At 38.9% G+C, this 23,458-nt stretch overlaps 1 protein-coding gene across 2 annotated transcripts; it reads right to left on the bottom strand.

Moving 5' to 3' along the window:
- Positions 1–1,324: 1,324 nt before the first annotated feature.
- HACD1 (3-hydroxyacyl-CoA dehydratase 1) lies at positions 1,325–14,326 on the bottom strand. 2 transcript variants are annotated; one of them, XM_063150473.1, is made up of 7 exons: positions 14,134–14,326; positions 9,945–10,062; positions 8,713–8,731; positions 8,543–8,625; positions 5,687–5,808; positions 3,022–3,200; positions 1,325–1,536 (listed from the first exon to the last, which is right to left on the bottom strand). In XM_063150473.1, the coding sequence occupies exons 1-7, from the start codon at positions 14,262–14,264 to the stop codon at positions 1,454–1,456; spliced, it is 735 nt and encodes a 244-aa protein (XP_063006543.1). In that variant the 5' UTR covers positions 14,265–14,326; the 3' UTR covers positions 1,325–1,453. The 2 variants fall into 2 exon arrangements, with proteins under 2 accessions (XP_063006543.1, XP_063006537.1); XM_063150467.1 differs by having other exon boundaries at positions 8,543–8,631; positions 14,134–14,325.
- Between the last annotated feature and the right edge of the window lie 9,132 nt (positions 14,327–23,458).

The raw sequence follows: 23,458 nt of genomic DNA, 5'->3' as shown, positions 1-23,458 counted from the left end.
TCATAGAACAAAGAATTACACATATTAGCAACTCAATCTTTCCGAATTCTTTCTCACTTCCACTAGTTTTGTTATTGTTCTCTGAGCTTTCAGAAGATTATCCAATTCTTCATCCCTGAGGTAGCCAAAACATAAGACTCTACTCCAGAAATTACCTCAGCAACCACAAGTATTCTGATTTACAGCTGCCTGATGCAGCTCTTCCACATATGCATACACTTCTTTTGACATCAGTGAAGCCAGAAACAAGACAGGTTAGCTGCCTACATTTTCAAGGCTTCATACCACATTACTACATTTCAATCTTCTCTCTCTTACTCAGTATCCAAGTTTCCTCAAATGCATCACCTTTTCTCTGAATCTGCTAGGCTGTTAGATCAAAACCTCCCAATTTGTTGAACCTCTCCCACTCAAGTATCATATAGTATAAAATCACCTCTAACTTCTATCAATATACTGTAGATCCTTCCTGCAGATTATTGAAGACATGAAATAGAATTAGGTCAACCCAGTATAAACAATTAATGGGGAGGGAGCAATTAAAATTTCCCAATGGGATGAATCAAAGCACAATTTATATTTAGGATGATATTTTAAATATATTTTATCCCACCAAGCTATTGAAAAGAAGTCAAATATCTCACCATAGCTACAGATTTTCAATGCAATACTGATTTTTCTGCATACATACTTTAAATGTAGAATAGAAAACATGCTGACAATCAGCTTTGCTCTGCAAAGGAGTCCCATTCCAGCCACTGATTAGAAAAAGGAAGTCACAACCTGTCTTCTCCTCAGCACAAACTTTTAACCAGTTAATATTATATCTATTACCCTAAGTATCTTTAAAATTACATATTAAAATACAGAGAGGTCTAAATTTGCACTGACAATCAAGAATTCAACTCTTTTCAAAAGTCCTTCTGGAATTCTGCATGTGATACTGTAATTAAAAAAATGTTAAACAACGTGCTACAGTACTTATAATTGGAAAGGTATTACTTAATATAAAGCTTAAATACCATTCAATTCACCTAGTCTATGAAAAACATCATTACCTAATTTACACTCTGATTTCCAGAAGACTCACTTTCAGTACAACTTATCAACTCCTCTTCTGTTCTTGATAATGACTACAGGTCATAACAGAACTTTCAGAACAGAAGGCATAGTAGCTATTATAATTCTTAAAGCTATTTGTCAACCTATTGAAAAAAAGAAAATATTTCTTTGAAGAAATGAACAATTAAAAACCAAAGTGAATCTGAGGATGAAAAGGTAGGTCTCAAAATATATTAATTGCAAAAATAATACAATCCACAGGCACAGGCACAGTTGTTTATTCTTGTTCCATGTTTTAAAACTTGGACTCAGAAAAATCAGAGGAAGTTTTGGGTCTTTACCCTCTCTTCTTTTCCTTTCCACTGAAAGCACCATGGTTACACAGCTTGATTCAATCGTCCTTTTCCACAATCACTTCTCCATGAAGCACCCTTCTTCTCTGCCGCAGCATGTGGAAGTACAGTTGTGGAAATACTTGATCAAAGCATAAAAGAAAGCAAATTAGATGGAAAAATTCAACAGATCACATAATGGAAAACCACTATTTTACAGAATGATGAACTGAGTAAAAATTATAGCACACAGTGGTTGAGTTGATTAAGGTGAATAATAACAAGTCATGAATATTGCAGTGATTTAAAAAACAATAATTACTCAAAGCTCATTTATCCCTGAATAAATACCCTGTGTTCAAGGAACTTCACTCCAACAGTTTCCTTGTAGAAACAGGATTTCACCACATTCTGGTAGTGCTTGAAGACTTCAAATCTGTCCTAAGCATTTTTGAAGACTTGGAGGAGGATACAAATTTACCCTATTTGTTCAAGTCTGAAGTAGGGAGATGCCTCTTTGCTGTCCCTCTGCCATCTATTATATTACTGTTCTACTGACAGAGTTGATCCTTACATTTAATGGCTAGAAAACTGGATTTATTCCTGAAGTGTTGTTACATAAACAGATGTAAAACTCTTAGAAAGTTATCACACCTTAGAATATTTTTGTTGACATAAATCTCTCTTGTTAGCCTTCATGACTTTTTGGAACCAAAAATTTAACTGCGTGTTCATATTGTAAAAGTCCATATTGAATGCTGCCTTCTCAAATTAATGCCTTTCATGAATGCAGATCACAGACTCTTTAACTTCAGTTTTCCTGCTTTTCAATTTCTCTCTCTAATCTGCTGCCTCAATGTACTTAAGATGTATTTTAAAATATTATATATTTTATTATTACTATTATCTAAAATATTACATTTGCCTAGTTTGGTCTAGCCCTATTTGTGGTGGAATATCTGGTACATCAGGGTGCTTTCTCCTTGTCTTCACTCCTTAGGTAGCAGTGGAGATAACACTGGAAGTGAAAGACAGACAAGATACTCTCTCTACTTGGCCTCCATGGTTTCTGGCATGCATAAGTACAAGGGCAAACTGATTAAACCAGGGACTGCAGGTGTTCAGAGAGGTTTGGGGGGAGGGGGTGTTATTTCTGTGAAAATGAAATCTTAGAAAATACTGCTTCAAGTTTTTCCTGAGCGTGCTTGAATGATGCTTTTTCCAATGTAAATGGTTATTAGTAGTAAAAAGCCACAGCATATCTCTGGCACAACTTGCAGAACCATTTTAAAGTCATTATTTCAAAGTGGGAGAGGCACTAGAAAGTCCCAATGACACAGTTACAGACATATCTGTGTGTAAGCAGCAACTTTTCTAAGTTCGTCCAAGTCTGAGAAATAATTTTAGCATGTTCATTAAAATTTTTAAGACAGATTATGTTCCTAAGCAGATAACAGGACAGTAAATTTCAGCCTAACCAATTAAAGCACATAAAGCTTGGCACAACAGAAAGCAGGCTCTTACAGTAGAAAGTGTTCAGCAAATTTTAATACAGGCAGTGTTTATAGCATCGCTGAAGATTTATTTTTATGATGTTAAAATGTTTCCACAGTTAACCAGTACTTACATGGCACATAGGAGAACATGACAATAATAAGGAAGTAATAGTAGTCAAAGGAGACGTTGTATTTGTTGGGAAGTCTCAGTGAAAACATTCCTGTTTTCTTCACATAGGGTAAAGCAGCATAAATGGTTAGCAGTTCACCTGCAACTCCAGCAGGATACAAAACGATAAAAAAGTTGTATCTGAATTGAAAAATAATAAGAATAAAAAAAACCCTTGTGAGAAACATTCCGTAAACTTAAAAATTTCACTTCTTATTATTAGTGGCACAGAAATGTATTAAAGTGGTTCCTGCACAAGAATCAGGGATCACATCCTGACTTGACACAAAATATCAGTTTCAGTTACTTTCAGTAGAGTTGCTTAGATTGACAAGAGAATTCCTCAGTGCTTTGTTTAAAAACACAGAAGTGACAGAATGTTTTTCATCTCTTTCTAATAGAACAACCCTCAAGTTTTTAGTCTCCAGTAATGATTTTTTTAAAATGTACTATTCTTACTCCTGTTGTCACCAACAGGATTCAGACCAGGACTGAATCTCAGATGATCCTACATATTTTCATCACAGTGCACACACACTGGGTCAGTTGTATGTACTGCAAATTGTTTGAAGATAATGACAATGTTGAATAGCATCAAGAGCTCGTTTTACTCACTACAACATGGGAATACTACATTTACCACTAATGGAAATTGGAATAAAAAGAGAAAAGAAAATTAAAGTGCCAGAAACTTATCAGATCCATTTTAAATTAAAGTGAGATGACGTTCAAATAAAAGGCAAAACATCCAGCTGAAAGAAAATGTGGTTTGAATGCCAAAGGCCACATAGGCAGTGACAGAATGAAAATTGTAATCAATAGGTTATGTGCTGTCCTTTCACACAGTGCACCATGGATATGCAGGTTCTCCTATGGAACAATTCTCCAGTTCATATTGGGAACAGCAATGAGAGCTGTCACACAGAGAGAAAGTTCACAATGTGAACTCCCTGATCAAAAGAAATGAGATCCAAACCAGCAGCAACTAAGCATGAAATCCTCCTAGAAGCAGAAGGGCTTAGAAGACTCACAGATGAGGGGAATCACAGAATAGTTCAGGTTGGAAGGGACCACAATGAGTCACCTGGTTCAGTCTCCCCACTCAAGCAGGGTTATCCTAAGGCACATGGAACAGGACTGTGTCCAGATGGGTTTTGAATATCTCCAGTGAGGGAGACACTGGATTTTCTCTCTGGACAATCTGTTCCAGAGCTCAGTCACCTGCACAGTAAAGAAGTTCTTCCTCATGTTCAGGTGGCACTTCCTGTGCATCAGTTTCTGCCCTTTGCCTCCTGTCCTATTGCTTGGCAGCACCAAGAAGAATGCAGATTAGATAAGAAGGAAATAATACCTTACATATTGTTTGTCTCTATGCAGTTATAAGCTAAAGATCAGAAATTCCATCTCTCTTGATACTGAATTCATGCCCAGTTGTGCTGTTTGTTTATCCATAAATCTTGAAGGGATATTTTAGACTTTATGAAAAAATAATATATTTTCAGATGTTTTATTTATATTAATATTTCACCATATGTCTTTTCAGTGAGAATGTTGGTTTTCCCTACTGTCTATATTATGGAAACAAAATTCTGTTATTCAAGGCACACTGACCTGATGGTAAAAATTATCATCTGTCAATGTAAATAGTTCTGAATGCATTTCTCTTTCTGAAGTCTGTATTAAAAAAAAACTACTGATGATAGCCAATCTGACTATCTTTAAGTTTGTCATTTAGTGCTTAAACAAGTCTCTCACTTAGGCACTAGCAAAAAAGAAATGTTTTATAAGAATGGACATAAATATCAGACATATCAAAGAAGCACACTAGAAGCATCAAACCTGGATTATCTATAAAACAAAAATAAAGGAAAATAACAAACAAACTCTTTTAAATAGGAGTCATCTGTACTGAATGTAGCTTAGATATTCTTCTTCTAACATAACAAGTCTGCCTTACATGTATTTTTCAAATAATGACTACATAGAATACTATTCCAGTCAAGTCTCCTGATAAACACACACAGTCTGTGTAGTGTATGTGATCTAGTGGCCAACCTGAAGAATGCTTCAAAATCAAGACAGTTTTGATTTGGAACTCGTTTTTTGTGGCCTAAACTAAGTCAGTATTTAACTTCACTACATGGATATAATCTTACAAAAGCTCTGATAAAGCAGAAGTTCTTATAAAGTAATAATACAGACTAAGTGACAACAACTCCCACATTTTCAGAAAACTAACATCCACAAAGATTAGCACAGGTGTGTTATTTTGGGCACTGTACTCAAAGCATCGTAAACAGTCATACTGCAAATTAAAAGAGGAGATAAAATTAAAAAGATAGAGAAAAATATTAGAGTAAATGAAAAAGAAATTAGAGTAAGTGAAAGCAGAGTTCAAACTGCGAGACACAGAAAGCAAAGAAAAAACCATACTCCAAAAACCTCAGCTAAAATGTTTTTAACATATTAAACCAAGCAGCAATGATCCCAAGTACAGAAAGCAACTGACTTGCACTTTGCTGACACATAACTAAAGCTCAAACATCTGCTCTCCTGTGTGTTAGTTCAGCATGCGTGAAACCAACATGCACAGAACCATGAGAAACTCGAGTGCAAGACATCTCCACCTGGCCCATTTAATGAAGTATGGCAAATGGTTGAGCAGGTTGAATGTATAGAAGGAATATCGAGTAATCTCTGTCACAGTCCATACCACCAGAAAAAGAATAACGCTCTCCTCATTCTGGATCTGCAGAAGTATAAAGAACCAACATTTTCTTCATTCTTAGGCTTTTTTTCTGTGCAAATTGCAACAGACTTCTCTTTAAGATATATAGAACAGAACTAATACCTTGTAAAGAAAAACAATTTTGGCACAAAAGTGATATGCTGAAACCATGACCATGTACAGTTCATTATCATATGTGATTACTAACAAACAGACATTTGTCAAATTGAGCAATCTTCCTCCATTATGCAAATATCAAAATATAAAAGCCTATAATTATGCTTATTCTTCCTCGGTGTTTTCTACCTACATTCCACTAGACTACCTAACTATCCCCCTTCTATTTGTGGTTTATCTACTTGTTCATGTTTTCCCTCCTCAAAACAGCAAGAACAACAAAATGCTACAGAAGGTATGTTCTTCTCATAATCACTTTTTAATTCTGCATTTCACTACTCCATTTCCTAGATTTTCTCTTACTTTCTATCTTGCTTCTTCTTCGATATATAATGCACATCTCCACGAAACTTTAGACAAAAGGAATTGCTTTATATAACCTACTAACTGGAACTTGGTCAAGCTTGGCAGACTTCAGGGAGCTCCAAGATAGTTGAGGAGCTGGAGTACAGATGGCTCACTAAATGAAGAGTAGTTGGTAGACCAGGAGCTCTGGGTAAACTCACTCAACAATCCCATGTAAGATTGAAGTTCTGAGTCATTAAACTGCCTCATCAGTAAGTAGCACATTTCTGCTGTTTCAAAACACCAGGTCTTTTTCACTCTGAGTGAACAAATAAACAAAAGTCCCCAAATACAAAGAAGGCACCTGGGGATCTATTACAAACACTACCTTCTGTGAGGAAAAATTACACACAAGTAATTTTCTTTCCTTTAAGAGGGGAGGAATTTTGTAACACACTTCTATGCCTGAAGGATGAAAAGCCCCAGGGATGTCTGTGAAATAGAATAAAGCAACACAAGTTTTGTTAAAAAAATAAAAAAGGGAAATTATTTTTCAAAATAAAATGCAACTTGGTGACAAAGCTTAATATATCTCCAAGATGCTGAAAATCCACAACTCTGACAAAAGTCAAAAAGAATTATAAGTGCTCATAAAATCACACCCTCAATGTGTCAGTCACAGAAGGTGCAATTTTAGCAGAAGGATCTCACCAACATCATAAAGAAAATGGTGACATAAAAATAGCACCAAAATCACAAACAAATAGCAGCAACTGAAGTGCAAAGACACCCAAACAAATATGCAAAGGTAAAGACAGAATTAGGCTGTTCTTTGCCTCATGCAATTAGAGACAAACATTGATAACTCAAACTTGGATTCATGTCACAGGGCTAAATCCAAGCAGAAGAGCTTTAAATAAGTATGCAGAGAATTCCTATCTGCTGCCTTGCAAATCTGCAGTCAAGTGGGGAGGACTGGCTCTGGCTATTATCACTGACGTGCCTCTCACCACCTAGAGTGACCCTGAACATTCATGCCTGCTAAGCAATAACAGCGTGAAATACAATCAGACATACATTCAAATGCATTTCTTCTTGGACACAGCTTGGCCTACAGTAGTGTAGATAGAGGAAATATATAAAAGAAATTGCTGGATAGGCTTAAGATTTAGTCTACTGCAGATAATAAAAAAGGCAAAATGCAGTGCTATAATCCAGCTCATGTGTAGATATTCAATATAAGAATCTTGTTAATCTTTGAGACATTTTGCCTTACAGAAAAATATAAAAAGTTAGCTTACAAAAAAAAAAAAATCCTAAACTAACTAAAACAAAACCAAAAAAACTCCAAATCAAACCTAAAAACAAACAACAACAAGAAAAAAGAAGAACAAAAAAAATTAACCATATGAAAACCCTATTTACTTTATTCCGTGTCAAAGGAAAAGATGCAGTGTAGAAAACAAGTCCTATTGTGAAATGAAATGAAGATTTGATAACTGAGGCAGGTGCTAGGATAATTCATCTGCAGAAAGGCCTATGCCATCTGCTGGTGAGACAGTTTAATGGCTCAGCTTTTCGAGTTCTGAAGAAATTCAGGAGCTCAAACTCTACCACTTAATTTTTTATATGCCTTTCATAGAAAGCACACCTCAGAAATTGAACCTGATGTCCTTACCTACTAGTTGTGAACTGCTTGCTTCATTCTACTAATGGATCACTAACCTTACAACAGCCACCCAAAGCCAGGCAAGTAACTATTGTAATTTACACAGGTCCTTAGGTGCCATTGTGACACACTAGATGCCATCAAATTAACAATCTTAACAGATTACCATAACATTAAAATTTTGAGAAGGCTTCTAAAAATAATAGCAAAATCGTTACCATGTTTATCCATGTGAATTCAAGACATAGATTTAAAAACATGAATTTACCTTTTATTTAGATTAATTCAGCAAGTGCTAATTAAAATTTTTGAAAGAGAACTGTTAACACTAGGGTAGTTTTGCTTGTAAATAACAGGAGTAGTCATTGATTTCATTTAGGCAGACCACAGAGGGCACGATGCTGAAAACACGGGTGATTCACAGCTACGACCCAGACTCCGTCTCCTGGCAAGAATCACACAAATTCTATTTTGCAACCCTAACTTCCAAAATTGCACTCAAATATGTAAGCATTCTCTACAGGAACAGAATTAATTTTTAGCTTGGTCTTCCTTGTGAAATGAGAACTGTAGTAATAGCTTCTCCTTAAAAGCAATCAAAACATAATTTGCTCAGACACATACCTGTTTGATACTGTGTGCAATGAACCACACCATGAAGATTCTGGAACTCACTTGGACCCCAGTCACAAGCACAGATGTGCGAACTATTCCTTAAAAAGAGAAACATGTTATCTCTGCTCCACAGTTCATGTTTTAACTAGCTACAGGAGAAACTAAAACAAAGAACTCACCAACTGCACAGTGGATTACCTGTAAATAAAAATGTCAGAGGTTACTGATGGGTGGCATCAGTTACTAGCTACCCTATAAACATGGCCTTTTGACATTAATATAAACCTAGGCTCAATTCTGGATTTTGTCTCCCACTAACAGTCTTAAAAAGAAATACATGGCAGAGCCCCGGCAATCAGTGTTGGGATGGTCTCATCTGAGCTGTGCAAATACATGAACGACATTTGTTTTTCAATTTAATTGTAAATACTAGAGATTTATATACTTACAAAGCATTTTTTTCAACTAGTAAGCTTCTCTTCCTTTACCTTACTCAAAGAACAATTTTACAGGACAGTGTAGAGGAAGTCACATAAGGAATGCTAACCACACAGCAATTTTAAAATGTTCTACATTTATTACAGATTATTAACATTAATATACTTTCGTCAATGACAGCTATGAAGCTTGAGATACAATGTATTTTCTGGTCAGGAATATTTAGCAAATGAAGAGCTTTTCATAATTTTGGCAGGTTTGAATAGAATTACAGTGAAAGTTTAACAGCACAAAAGCTTATATGCAGCTGATGACATGATTTTAACAGTTGTTTGAATTAGAATGTTGTAGGCAGACTGAGAAAAAAAATTAAAATGTAGATAGACATTATTTGCTGTGCCTGGGAATGAACTGCAAGTGCTCCATAAACCCAGCAATAAAGCTTAATTCCACAGATGTACCAGAACTGAGACCAGTAGTGTACAGTTTGCAAAAGTATTACTTAAAGAATACTTTGCAAATTTTGCACAGACCCTGTAGCAATGGGTTATACGGGGTGTGTGAATCCCATCTTTAAATAAGTAGAAGCAGGAAAGGCACAGAAGAATAGTAAGTCCAGTATAAAGAGTATATTCTTTATATATACTCAGTCTCTGAGATGGTGATATCTACTACACTAGAGGGCTTATCTGCTGGCTGTAATGCCTTCAAGATTTTGCCTTTTGCATTAAAGACTCTCAAATCAAAGCAGTTCCCAGGCACTGACTTAAAGAAATATTAGAATTAAGTCTGAAAAACACATGCTGATTTGTTTCAAGTAATCACCTTGTCCCACCCCCAAAACTTCATTAAATAATAAAGTAAAAAGGACTTCTAGAACTAATATAATATTCTTATCTTAAATTCAGGATAATAATGTGTTTTGCCTATGATATGCAGCATCCAGTAAAGCAAACTAATGTTTAAAATTTACCTCAAGCAAAGCAAATGTCTGGAAAAATTTAAGCGTCTTTTGAACGCTTCTGAATAAGCCTCTATGTGTTCCTTTCTGTATATAAAACCGCACCATGGCAATACCTAATACCAGCCACCTATAAAAGAAAGAGAATGGATACATTTCAAATTAGAATTCTAAAAATATCCATCCATCGTAAATAATTTAGTAGAGTATTTTTCTTCCCAGGTTAACTTTGATTCTTCACTTGTCAGTGTTCTTAGTTCATCAAAAAATATCTTTAGACATAAATAGTATATAATATTATGTAAACATTACACTCATCTCTTTACTTGGGAAATAATGGAGAATAATTTGCTGCCTTCCCAGGATTGACTAAATTGAGGGAACCCCCCAAAACCACCCATCCATCAGACTTTTCTCCAGCACTGACTACATATTTTTATGTAAATGTTTATGTATCTATTAAATCCTCATCCATCCTGACTATTAAATACTGTTATTTGAAACCACATGGTGAGCTTGGCCCTGAAGTCACTGTTTGAGTCGCAAGTTTGTCAAAGTAAAGGACTGGAATTTATGCATGTCAGTTTTACATTTTTCATGTCCTCTCAACTCACTGATTTCAGGACTGACTAGTGATTTTAATGCTCCTGTTTGTGATTGTCCAAACAAAAGTACCACTATAATTATGTTTTCCAAAGTGTTGAGAAGTGTTTTAAAAGTTGACTTAAAAATCAGACTCCAAAGTGCTGAAAGATGGATGTTCTATGCTCCTGACCTCAAGAAACATATTTAACTAGCACATTTGAGGGTGTTGGATAAATTTATTTTGGTTTTTTTTAGGAAACTGAACAATGATGCCAACTAATAACCCTTCCAATGTAAAGAAAGAAAAAGTAACAGTATCTTTCAATCATAGTAGAATTTGACACAAAATTTAAATTGAGATTTAGAATGGAAATTGAGATTAAAAAAATAAACATCTAAATTGTGGGTTGATCACATGCACAGACTCTGTAAAATAATCCAAGGCACGAGGAATTCCTTCCATGTAATAAACCTCTTTTTATATAATAAGGATTTTCCAGTGTACTATATTTTCCTTAATCATGGGATTGACTGGGTAGGAATGGGCCTTAGAGATCATCTAGTTCCAACCCCCTCTGCCATAAGCAGGGACACCTTCCACTAGAGAAGGTCACTCGTCCAACCTGGCTTTGAACACTTCCAGGAATGGGGCATACAGGAGTTCTTTGGGAAACCTCTGAAAGTGCCTCACTACCCTCTGAGTAAAGAATTTCTTCCCAATATCTAATCTAAACCTGTCTTCTTTCAGTTCAAACCCATTATACCTTATTCTAGTGATAGTCTCTATCACTACAGGCGCTTGTGAAAAGTCCCTCTCCAGCTCTCTTGTGGGCTCCCTTCAGGAACTGAAATTATGTCACCCTGGAGTCTTCCATTCTCCAGACTGAAAAACCCAACTCTCTCAGCCTTTCAGACCTGCACTTTGTTCTTAAAACATCACATTAGCAAGAAGACTGAAAACTTCAGGTTTCAATCAAAAAAAACTAAGAAAGTACAAAAATTCTTTAACATAGACATAGGCATAGCAAGAGCTGTGGATGGCTATTTGGAGAGGTAAAAATAAAAATCAAAAATGACAAAAATTTTAGTTTAACATCTTCTCTGAAATTGCTGGGAACAATTACTCAGTCCTTTCACTCTCCACAAAGCCATGGCAAATATATTCTGCAGCAACAAGAGCTCTGGCTAAGGAAGGGCCCAAGTGACAAATTCAGAAATACTCAGAGACAGGTTCAGAGAGATTACAAACATCAGAGAAATATTTACATAAACATTTGGACAAATATTTAACTCATCCTCCTGCAGTCCTCCCTGAGCATAAGGTATAGGCTAGCACTGAAAACAGGGTACCTGGACACAGCAATGTTTGGTCAGACCCCCTGTGCCTGGATCCTGACAGCTCCTGGCTCACCTCGCACGGCACGGACGTCAGTGCCAGCCCCTCGGCAGCTCCCTAGCACGGCGGCCTCTGCTATGCAGCCACTTGGTGTGCCCCATTCCAGCACTTCATGACAGCATTTCAAACTCACATAGAGCTAGTCAGGCTTCCCCACACAGCAGGAATGATTCCCCTCTTTGATCCCTTCTACTTTAAGCCCGTGAATCTGATCTGTCAGGGCTCCAAAATTTTCCCCTGCAAGTGTTACTTAGATTTTATAACAGATTTTAAATATGAGTGCATTTATTTCAGATTGTCTCCAACCACTGTGGAAACAAAGAATTACTGGAATATGACTGGAAGTCTTTCACAGTGGAGCTGCTCCATTTTACAGTGAGGTATTTGACAAGAGGAAGGTGATGGTGATTTTACATCCAGCTGGCAGCACAAATGTGGCAGCAACAGCTCTGTATGTGACTTAGACTGAGAAGTCATAATATATTTAACCTAACAAGGCATTTTCTGCATATCATTCCACAACCAAAGCATAAGCATTGCAGAGAGAAGTAATCTTGGACTACACTCAGAATCAAAGATAGCAAGTGTATTTTTCTTAAAGGATTTTTTAATGTGGACATAAATTTCTGTAGATAGATTTATTCAGCTGTCGATGGCTTTGACTTTGGATCTCAGGAAAGTCCTCATACTGATTATTACAAATCACCAGGAAACGGAAAACAGCTTCTGTAATAAAGGCAGCATCTCCAGTTGGGACTTTCAGCAAAACTGAGTATTGATCTGTCATTTTAGTCCCTTAAATCTGTTTAGAAACAAAGATAAGCTGCAGGTTTTTTTATTAGAATGGTTGTTCACATGTAGTTAAGCATTAGTTTGCTAAAACTCCAGAAACATTTTGATATATTGCACTACCACCTGGACAACTGGAGAAATATACTGTTCTGGTTAAATATTTATCCTGTGTAGTGTCTCTGTTAAGTATACATGTATTTCAAATATGTATTTTTCTCTTAAATTGTATCCATAAATAATTATAAGAATTTATTCCTACCTCTTTTTTTCTGTTTCCACATAAAAAATCCAATTTTGTGTGCCATAATTTCTTTTTATATTAATGGAAAATGAGAGAGAAGGAAGTTGGGAGATATTGATGCAGCACCTAAGGTCAAAACTAATATGGTTCGATAATCTTTTAGAGACATATAAAAGTCAGTGGCAAGAGTCAGTGTTCATTAGCAAATTCACACATGGAGCACAAGACTGGTAATTCAATGAGGTAACATTAACCTCACGTAAAAGCACTTTTCAAAAAGTGCTGCAGTAATATATGAACAGACTTTAATAAATAATCAAGATTCACAGTTGCTAGTGAGAAGAAAGCCATTACGATCACATTGCTGACTTTCTCCAGCAGTGCTTGAGCTCCTGCCTCAACTGCGGCGTGTTAGTTTTACTCTACGGGATTCAAAGGGCAGTGAGACCACCCATTAGTAACCAAAGGAAACTGTTCTCATGATGAATATCACACTAGAAGTTGTAATTTTTTTCATTCTTGGCTTTCTTTTAAACACGTGGAAATGGATAGGTTGAGGTTTTTTCCCCCAGGAGTTAGTGAACAGTGAAAATCTTCAAGAAGTGAGAATATGTGCTTCGAGAATTAACAACATAAACCTGACTGCCCTTATGATCTGTTATTCAAGATAAATACCCTCTTTCCTCACAGCAACGCCTCGCAGCACGGAGCACAGGCTCAAAGGAACCTCCAGGGCTACTGTTCTGCGTGCCCCGGTCCCCGCTCATCGCTCCTGCCCTGGCTTTGGACAGCTCTGCCCGCCGGGAGCCGGGGCGGGCTCTGCTCGCTCACAGCCCGGGCGCACCGACCGCCCCATACGGGCCCCCGGCCCCGGGGCCCCCGGGCATGCGGAGCGCTGCCGGCTCCCCGCGGGCGCCCAGCAGCCCCGTCCGCATCCGGGAGGCCGCGCCGCGGGACGCGGCTCCCCCGCCCGGCATGCCGGTCCCGGCTATACTTAACCTCCGCGGCGGGCGCGGGGTGACGCGCCGGCGGCCGGCAGCGCTGCACCGTATTAGGCAATGCTCGGCAGGCGAGGGGAGCCCCGCTGCCGGCGGCTCCCCCGCGTCCCGGCTCTCCCGCCCGGCCCCGCCGGGCCCCCGCCTCGCCCCGGCCGCGCCGCCCCCGCTCCGCCGCCCGCGCCCGCTCACCCCGCGGTCATGGCGACGTTGTAGAAGATGAGCCATGTCGTGGCCAGGACGCCCAGCTTCTTCTTCTTCTTGCCGTTCTCCTTCTCCTCCACGGCGCCGTTGCCGCCTCCGTCCTCCTCGCTGGACGCCATGGTTCCCCGGCCGGGAGCGTGGGGAGGAGGGGCTCCCTCCGCGGCGGGGCTGGGGCCGCGCTGACAGCCGGACCGGGCGCTGTCTCTCACCCCATCTGTCTTCCCCGAGGGCCGCCGCCGCCGCCAGCGGCTCACATGGCCCTGCGCGCTCCTCCCTCCGCGCCGCGGGTCTCCCCGGGTCAGCCGGAGCCTGCGGGGGCGGGTGAGCCCCCATCACGGGGAGATCCTGGTGGGACGGTACCTGGCGTCAGGCAGCAGCAGTGGGCACAGCCACCTCAGAAAAGGTGACAGAAAATAGCGCTGTTCTTGGAAACACAGAAATAGGTGTCTGAGACTGGGAACACCTGGGAATATGCCCACCAGTTTGGCCCCCACCTCAGAGGCCAAACAGCCACCTGCCGGGGTGACCAGGGTGACAGTCTCCCCGGGTCTCCATAAATACCACCCTCAATACATGAGGAAGACTAAGGCTCCCACCTGAGAAGGAGAAATTTATTCCAAGAGCACCCAGGGCTCTTCTGAAGAGCTGAAGGATGAGATTTGAGTATGCAGGTTACCTTGTAAATGTCTGCTCTCTGTGCAAGTGCAAAGGGAAGCTAAGCCAGCACAGGTAGCATTGCTGGGACTGGCTCTGAAAGGGGGACAGCCTTAGCCTGACTTGTGACATGATGCTTCAAAAATGTGGGCTGCATCCACTATCCTGACACCTGGCCATGTCTCTGCTAGCTTGGGGATGCAGGCTCCTCATTTCCACAGCTCAGCATGGTGACCATGACCTCTCAGCCCAAATACCTCAGACACAGGCTTATACAGACCGAAAAATTCAAAAACTGGGTCAGGATATCTTTGAAATGCTACTTGTTCAGCAGAATTTAGAGTCCAAGTCTATCTACTTTAGAATGGGGTGAGTATTTCAATGCTGAAGACACCTGGATGTCTCAGGTTGAGGGCCTGCATGTAAAGATAAGCAGATGTGCCAAACAAAACCTAAGTCTCCCCCTCCTCACCAAAGCACACAAGCAGATTTCAGCCTCAAAACACACACCCGCTGGCAACAGCAAATGTATAATGTGCAAAATGAGCAGTTGGCAAAAGAGCACATTATGTATGCTCTTAGATGACACTAGGTACCAATATTACACATACACAGATGCTTTTTGTGTTCAAGTGATAAATATAATCCAGTTTAAGAACCCTGTAGTTAAAAAACCAAGACAAAAAATTTACACACAGGATTGAATGACCCAACTCAGAAGTTTTTGCTAATACAGGTTAATCTGAGCCTACATGTCATCTCAATGTGACAGCTATAAGTTGGTTTAAACTTTAGTTTTCAAAAATATTTTCAATATTTATTATTTTAATTCTGGATATTCCTGCTATCTTACTTACACATTTTCTCCACTTGAATTCCTCTTTCTTCAAACCATTCTAACTTTTTGGCATTAACAATGTAGTGTGGAAAGAGGCATCACAAATTAACCACATGTTATGAGTAAGGTGGTTTTTTCTCATTTGATTTTGTCAATTTATTAATTCATTAACTAATGAAGACTTTCGTAAATTATGATATATGGAGAAAAGCATTATTCATTTCCAATTTTTAATATCAGTTAGAGTGGTTTTTTACTACTTTTAGCTGTCCTTTGCTATGTTTCTTTTGAGGTTTTTCCACAGCAGATTTGAGGGAACAAATCCTATTTTCTTTCTGAAGTAAAAAATTTCCATTTTTAAGTTCCTTCTTGGATGTTTTCCATGCTTTTGATCAGAATCTTTTGAAATTTGATAAGCAGTTTGTCTAATTCTCATCAGAATTCTGTATTACTTTCCTTCTCCTATTTATTTGCTCAGATTTATTGATTTTGGGTGCACACATTATCTGTTATGATGACTGGGTTTGTCTTCAGTTAATTTACTCAATTCAGAACTCAGTGGTGAGGATAAGTGTCTCAATGTGTTTGCTCTAATATTGTGGTTACTATTTATTAAGCTTACAGTTTCTATTGCTATCACACAACTCATTCACCCAATTGATGAAAACTTTCTGAATATCTTCATAATCTTTTCTTGGACTGAAATAAATGAAACTTTTTGTTCCATTTGCAAGATTTGTCATTCCCATTTGGCTGTTTCCCAAACATTTATTAAAGCATTAAGCACAAAACTTATCACAGAACTTTCATAAAGCCCCCACTGCTGTAATTTTGCTGTAATAAAGTTGCTCATTTCTACTTCCCATGTTTTAACCCATGGAGATATTTTATTCCTTAATCTGTAACTACTTCATATCCTGGGTAGTTCCTCTGTGACATTTTTTCAGCAGCATTTTCAAAGCATATTTGTTGTGTTAATCCCTTTTTTTTTTTTTTTTTTACAAATATTTTTTTATAATTGCATGTTCCAGGAATTTCAATAAATTAGTTGAAATGTAATTTCTTTTTCATAAGTTTCCTACTGTTATTCTTTAAATCATGATATCTGCCAATTATAATCTATATATTTGTGGTTACTAGTCTCTATTTTCTGAATCCTTTATTTAAATTTGATAAAGTGTCAGCTATTTTCAAAGCATTAAGTACAGTATCTTTACTTAATTAGAAATAATGTTTTTATAATAGCAAAATTATTTCATCTAATATTTCAACTTCGGCTAGCACCTTTGGATCCCCAAAAATCTCAAAATTATTAATAAGATAGATTTTCTTTACAGACAGAAATTTAATCAATAGATGTGAATAAGCTTATATACTAATTGCACTATGTAAATCAACTTTTAAAATCAGTTATGACCAGTTTATCAATTGAGGTGAACTTTGTTGTTATTCAAACACAAACTAACCTTTCCAATAAATTTCAAGACAGTCAGCTCAAGGTCTTTCATGTTGTAGGTGAGAGCATCATTGTGTTTCATATTTATTCTCAACCTTCCCTGGAAGTTTACCTTTATTTAGTATAGCTCCAAATCATCAACACTAAAAATAAGTGGTTTTCTTGGTCTTCTTCATGATATATATTAACAATATATATTTTACTTCTAGATTCCTATTGCACACACAGATACTCAAAACCTTATAGAGCTGAATAAACCTTATAAAATTTTTACTTCCAATTTATTTCCAGAAATACAAAGTGAAGTTTATATGAGATTATTTTCTAATGAAATGTTCTACAGTGTTCTGGGGGTTTTGTTACAAAATGTACGTATTCAATATGGAAACACTTCTATGGAATGAAAAATTGTAGTGCTCCAAAAAAATTATAATGACTTAGCAGCTCCACTATCACAGGGGAAACTCATCTACTACTGAATGCTTCAAGAACTACTTGATATGAACCCTGCAGATTTACCTTTATACTTCAGACTAGTTAAATGTTAGACAGTAACTTAAAATCCTGGCAAGAGGAATTTGTTAAAAATCTTAACAGCTTTGATTCTGCTTGTCCTTCTGCCCTGTCTTCAGTTAAGGTTCCCAACACACTGCAAGAACAATGTGCTTAGACAACAGAGTTTATACATCCTACTCTACTTGTACACTATTCTAGGTTTATGGTATGTAGGACTCAATGAGATATTCAAGGATAAATGCAAGTAAACAGAATTTTGTATACTTCTGTTATAAAAATACAAAAATTTTGGTGTGAACGTTTAAATTTTTTTGTATGGAAGTTATTGATTCTACATATCTGAAACCTACTGGCTTATTAAATGTTCTGAAAAGCATATTAAATCTGGGGTGCCCTTGTGTACTCTATTTAATCCTCTCCAGGAACAAAAACTGCAGTGCTGAAGAACAAACAGATGTTAAAGTGAGATGGCTATCCTAGTCATTTGAGTTTGGTTAATCTGAGTTTTTGATTTATCCAAACTCAGTGTACTTTTTGCTATAACAGACTAATTAAACAATGTAAAACAATTCTTTTCTTTATAGGATATTTTAGATATGATGTGATCTGCGCAGTTGGAATCTTTGCACACTGGCTGTATCAAGAAACTAACTACACTTTAATATTCTAATTTTGCTTGTGTATATATATATACATATAATGATTAAAACTGAAATTAGTACTATTAACTTCAATTGTACGGTTCCTGTGAGTAAAATATAAATACACTTTGGAAATTACCTGGTAGCATAAACATATTCTTAAATCCCTTTTCTATATTATGCAATAAAAGTAATATTCTTCCTCTAAAGAAGCTTTTCTACCTTGCCCAACAGATATCAGGCAATTTTTTCACAGGGTTTCACAAAATAATACTAAAAATTCCTTCTGATTTTCTGTATATTTCAATGGTAGCTTGCTTGTGTGAGAACTACAATCTGTATAGAGGAGACCACTTCCATTATTAGTTTCAGAGCAGGCAGAATCTTAGCTTGTTATTCAGTTTTATTTCAAGCTTGAGTTAAAAAGGGCTCTTTATCAAGTGAGTCATGTTCCAATCTGATGCCTGCTGTGGTCAGTAGAAGTATTTCTATTTCTTTTTTCAAAGAGTGGCAAAGAACAAAAAGATTAATTTAAACCTCATCATTGGTTGAAAACTGGTCTGAGTTATCAGCATGAAAAAGTGACCATACTGGGTGTAGTCAGTTTGGCCACACTGAGAACAGGTGTTTGTGCCAAAAAAAGCACTAGGACAAGTGGTTCCCTAGAGCAGTGTCAGGAAGCTGGCACAGAGTGATGCTCTGGCCAGCATCCCCCGGGAAGCCCAGGCACCCAGAGATCCCAGCAGCCAGCACCTCACAGGTTATCTGCCTTTCTGAGGTATCTCACAACACATTACCATAAGAGTACTCAAGGAATAGCATAGACACATTTTTGTGTTTGACTTCAGTGAACTTGTTATTCAAATTAATTTAACAAAACTTCAGTGTAAATACGTGAAGTATTATTTCATGTGAGTTGCTTTGGAAGTACTGCTTTGAATTCAGAGAGACTGAAGAAGATATAAACCCTTGTTTCTGGCATCTGTGTGCAAATGTTAACTAGAAGGTTGCACATCACAATTTTTAATGTGGCCAGGGCAAAATGAACTATTTTATGAAATTTATTAGTAGAATCTTTGCCTAGTTCTAAGATTACATGGGTTTGAAGGAATTCCAGTTATATGCTTCATATAATCCTACTTGCATACTTCATAAATATTAAGGGACAGTTAAATAATATTAGCCTGATTTCCTAACAGCAGACACCAGACTTTCTGTATTGATGTGTTCCATATATTTTCTCTATACATAGTGAAATAGATAAGAATACTGTAAGCCATGCTGCTTGGACACTTGCAAAATATTAGAATATACACAATAAGATTATAGATGGGAAGTAAATCACTGTGGTCCAGTAGCTAAAGCATTTACATGTGCCCTGTAACTAGGAGACATTTTGTCTTTGTCATATCCCCATATCATTATGCAGTACAGCATCTTGTATGCCATCCAAAACATTTTGTACTTGCCCTGTCAAAGACAAAAGCTGTGATTAAATGGACGGCTGGCACTTGCTCTATTCTGAGCCTTTCTGTTTTCCTTTGACTATCCTTTCTTCACAGCTTCCAGTTCCAAAAGCAATGAACACAGTGGACTATAATGCAAATGCAGTTAAAATAAAGGTCAGTGGGACTGATTTGTGAGACAATCATTGTTCTTCATATCTGTCTCCTTGCTAGAAGTGTACTGGCCTGACTTTTTCCTTATTTTTACAATGCAGCAGCTACAAAACTAAGATATGCTAAAATAAATGGGCATGACAAATAAAATACTACCCCAGCAAACTGGAGCTGCAGTGGGCCCCCATGGCTACAATGGCACTGTCTTCTTTTAAGAAAATGCTTGTCTAATGCAGATGAATGTCAATTGAGTGATGGTAAAGAATATTAGAACTTTGCCAGCAGATTGTTATTTACAAGTTGCTCCTCTTAGGTATCCTTTCCTACTGAAGACGATAGAGAAATGAATAATTGTATATTATTAGAATCCAGAACTTACCTTCATATGGAAAAACTCTTGTCATAATTTAAGAAATAAGTAATAAATTATATAAACAAACAACATAAATAAAACAATCAAATTTAGACGTATGTCACATCTAAAATCCAGGAAGTGTGTTATGCTGGAAATTAACTGAATACCTGCCTTTATGAGACTCCACCTGGAGTACTGGACTCAGCTCTGGATACCCCAACAAAGAAGGATGTGGACCTGCTGGAGTGAGTGCAGAGGAGGCCATGAATATTATCAGAGGGCTGGAGCAGCTCTGCTATGGAGATGGGCTGGGAGAGTTGGGGCTGTGCAGACTGGAAGGAGAAGGCTCTGGGAGACCTCATTGCAACCTTCTGGTATCTGAAAGGTGCCTGCAAGAAAGGTGGAGAGGGACTTTTTAACATGGACATTGTAGAGACAGAGCAATAAGACAAGGGGTAATGCTTTAAAGTGAAACAGGGTGGATTTAGATGAGATATTGGGAAGAAATTATTTACTGTCAGGGTGGTGAGGCTCTGGAACATGTCGCCCAGAGAAGTTGTGGGTGCCCCAAACCTGCCAGTGGTTCAAAGATTGAACAGGGGTGTGACTAGCCTGGTGTAGTGGAAAGTGTCCCTGCCTGTGGCAGGGGGATTGGAACTGGATTACCTCTAACCTAAGGCATTCTATGATCTCTCAGCTGTATCTGAACAACAGTACTATATAAAAAGAGAAGTGTCCAAAGAAAAATGAAATGTCTGCACCAGTCATCATTACTTCAGACAAAAGTAGCACATATTTTAAAAAAACTCCACCCCTACTAAAACTTGCTATAAGGCTGTCTAGAGACAAGCCCTAAGTCAGAGAACTGTTGTTGAGATAGACTCATCTGTGAAACCAACAGAGTCACTGTTGCAGAGGCCATCTTCAGAATGAGGTCCAAAATAGAACAGATGAATAATCCCCTGGACATGCCTGTTTTTCCTGACCCAGAGCGCTGCAGTACTGTCCCCAGCCATGCCTTCCCACCTCTTCACATGCCTGATCTAATTCCAAGGTGAGTCAGAGGTGTGACATGATCCAACAGGGAACTTCTCTGCAGTGAGGTAGTTTTCAGCTGGATCAGCTGATTGTGCAACCACAAATGAAATGGATCAAATTCCAAATCTAATACAAGAAATGTGGTGGCAGCACATAGTTGTGGGCACAGGGCAGGGTTGCTACATTCTCTTTCAGCTGTAGATCCCCCAAAATTAGATGCAATTTGAGACTGAACCTTTGATCTATACGCCTTACTTTTAGATAGCTAACTTGGGCAGCAGTAGGAAATAATACAAGCATTTTGAATTACATCCAGTAAAGATGTAGTTCACACCTGTTTATTAATAGCATATAGATTAACACACCTGTTTTTAATGGCATATTCATTATACTACTCACACATAAGGTGGAAAAGCTGGTTTCTATAGCCATTTATGTCTGAGAGGGCAAACCCCACACTTCCTGGGACAGTGCTTTACCTACCACCCATTGCTTACCATGGAAAAATGATAGAGCTATGAGACAGGGAAAAGAGAGAGCTACAATACAATACAGAGTTTTGGAAAGATTTCACACTATGTCTACAGTAAAAAAATCATTACGGAATCAAAATATGAGCCATGATTACAGACCCTTGAGATGCTTCCTGGTATAAACTGCCTTTTTACAAAATGTTGAGTAGGGTACTGGGAAGGAAAGTTGGGTTGGAATGCTTTTAGGCTGAAGGCAGTCTAAAACCCCAGTTCTCCATGAGTGTTTTGTTAGCTCTTCCTGCAGAACTACTGAATAAAAGCTCTGCTTGTTTTGAAAGGTTTCCTACAACTAGTTTTGAACCCATTAGAAAGACGGGATGAGAAAGGAGGGGATAAAACAGGCTCAAAGAGCATCTGCCATATGTCTTTTGTGAACATAATGGGGGATGATGAATGGGGAGGAGGTAAAGCCCCTCTGAGGATATCTGGTCATTGAATTGAGGTAGAATCCAAAGAAAACATGCAATTCCTTACAAGCAGCCAGTTCTACACAGTAGATCAGTGCTGACCTGCATTAGCTGCTGAAAACAGTTTCTGTGGATAGGTAAAGAAACAGAACTAGAGGTCTGGGAAAAAAACCCAGCAAAATAACAAAGTACCTAGTGACTGTAAATCCTTGCGGGAAGAGGCCTGGTGTGCAGTTTTCATTTGATGTGTCAGAAGTCTGCCTAATGCATGCAATCACATTCATTATTGAGCATGGTTAGTGCTATTGATTGATTCTAGTGTTTCTGCCCTCCAAACAGCTTTTTCATTTCTTGTTTGCACGCCTGTGATATGCCCCTATTGCTCTGTGTCTGACTCTTTCCCCAAGTGTATACATGAGCCTAGTTTTACTTAATTTGCAATCTAACTAGTTCAGAGTAATCGAACAGTACTAAAAGGCCTTAAGGTTAATGACTTGGAGTTTTATGTGACAGCAAGAATAGGCAGAACGTGTCTTATCCTATGAGTCATTTTGTTAACGTGCGACACACCCCACTGAAGCCAGCAACAGAGGCTTACAAAAATGGAGCACCAAGATAGGCAAGCAGAGGCCACGGGATATTCCAGGCCCTGTGACCAGCTGATAGCGGCTGCTCTCCATGGGATGTGACGGCAGAGAACGGGTCAGGCTCCCGAGCGATGCTCTGAGGGATGCTGGCATAACCACCAGCCTGCCCTTCGCCGTCAGGCTAACCATGTCACAAACAACATGGCATTACCAATGAAAAGATTCAGTCAGACCAACGTATAGGGAAACTCCAAAAATCCTCCATAGAAAGCAGATGTGGCTGGATACAAAACCAGCCTCCCGAGCACGGGGGAGGACAGAGCTACATATAACTAAACAATATAAACCTCCGCCTAGGGCAGCCGTGCCGGACTGGGGTGGTGAGCGGGCCGGGCCCGGGTGTCGCTGCCGGGCCCGGGTGTCACTGCTGGCCCCGTGTGTGGCTGCCGGGCCCGGGTGTCACTACTGGGCCCGGGTGTCGCTGCCGGGCCCGGGTGTCACTACAGGGCCCGGGTGTCGCTGCCGGGCCCCGCGGGAGGCGGCGGGCCCAGCCCCGGTTCCCGGCGTGCTGCGCGGGAGGCGGTGCCCGGCCCTGGGAGGAGGTGGCGGCGGTGCTGCCCGGGGCGGGAGGAGGAGCCGCCGCCGCCGCCACCGAGCGCTGCTCTCTCT

This window comes from Melospiza melodia, chromosome 1 (assembly GCF_035770615.1).
Source record: "Melospiza melodia melodia isolate bMelMel2 chromosome 1, bMelMel2.pri, whole genome shotgun sequence".
Lineage (NCBI taxonomy): Eukaryota > Metazoa > Chordata > Aves > Passeriformes > Passerellidae > Melospiza > Melospiza melodia.
This window is presented reverse-complemented; position numbering and strand designations above follow the sequence as displayed.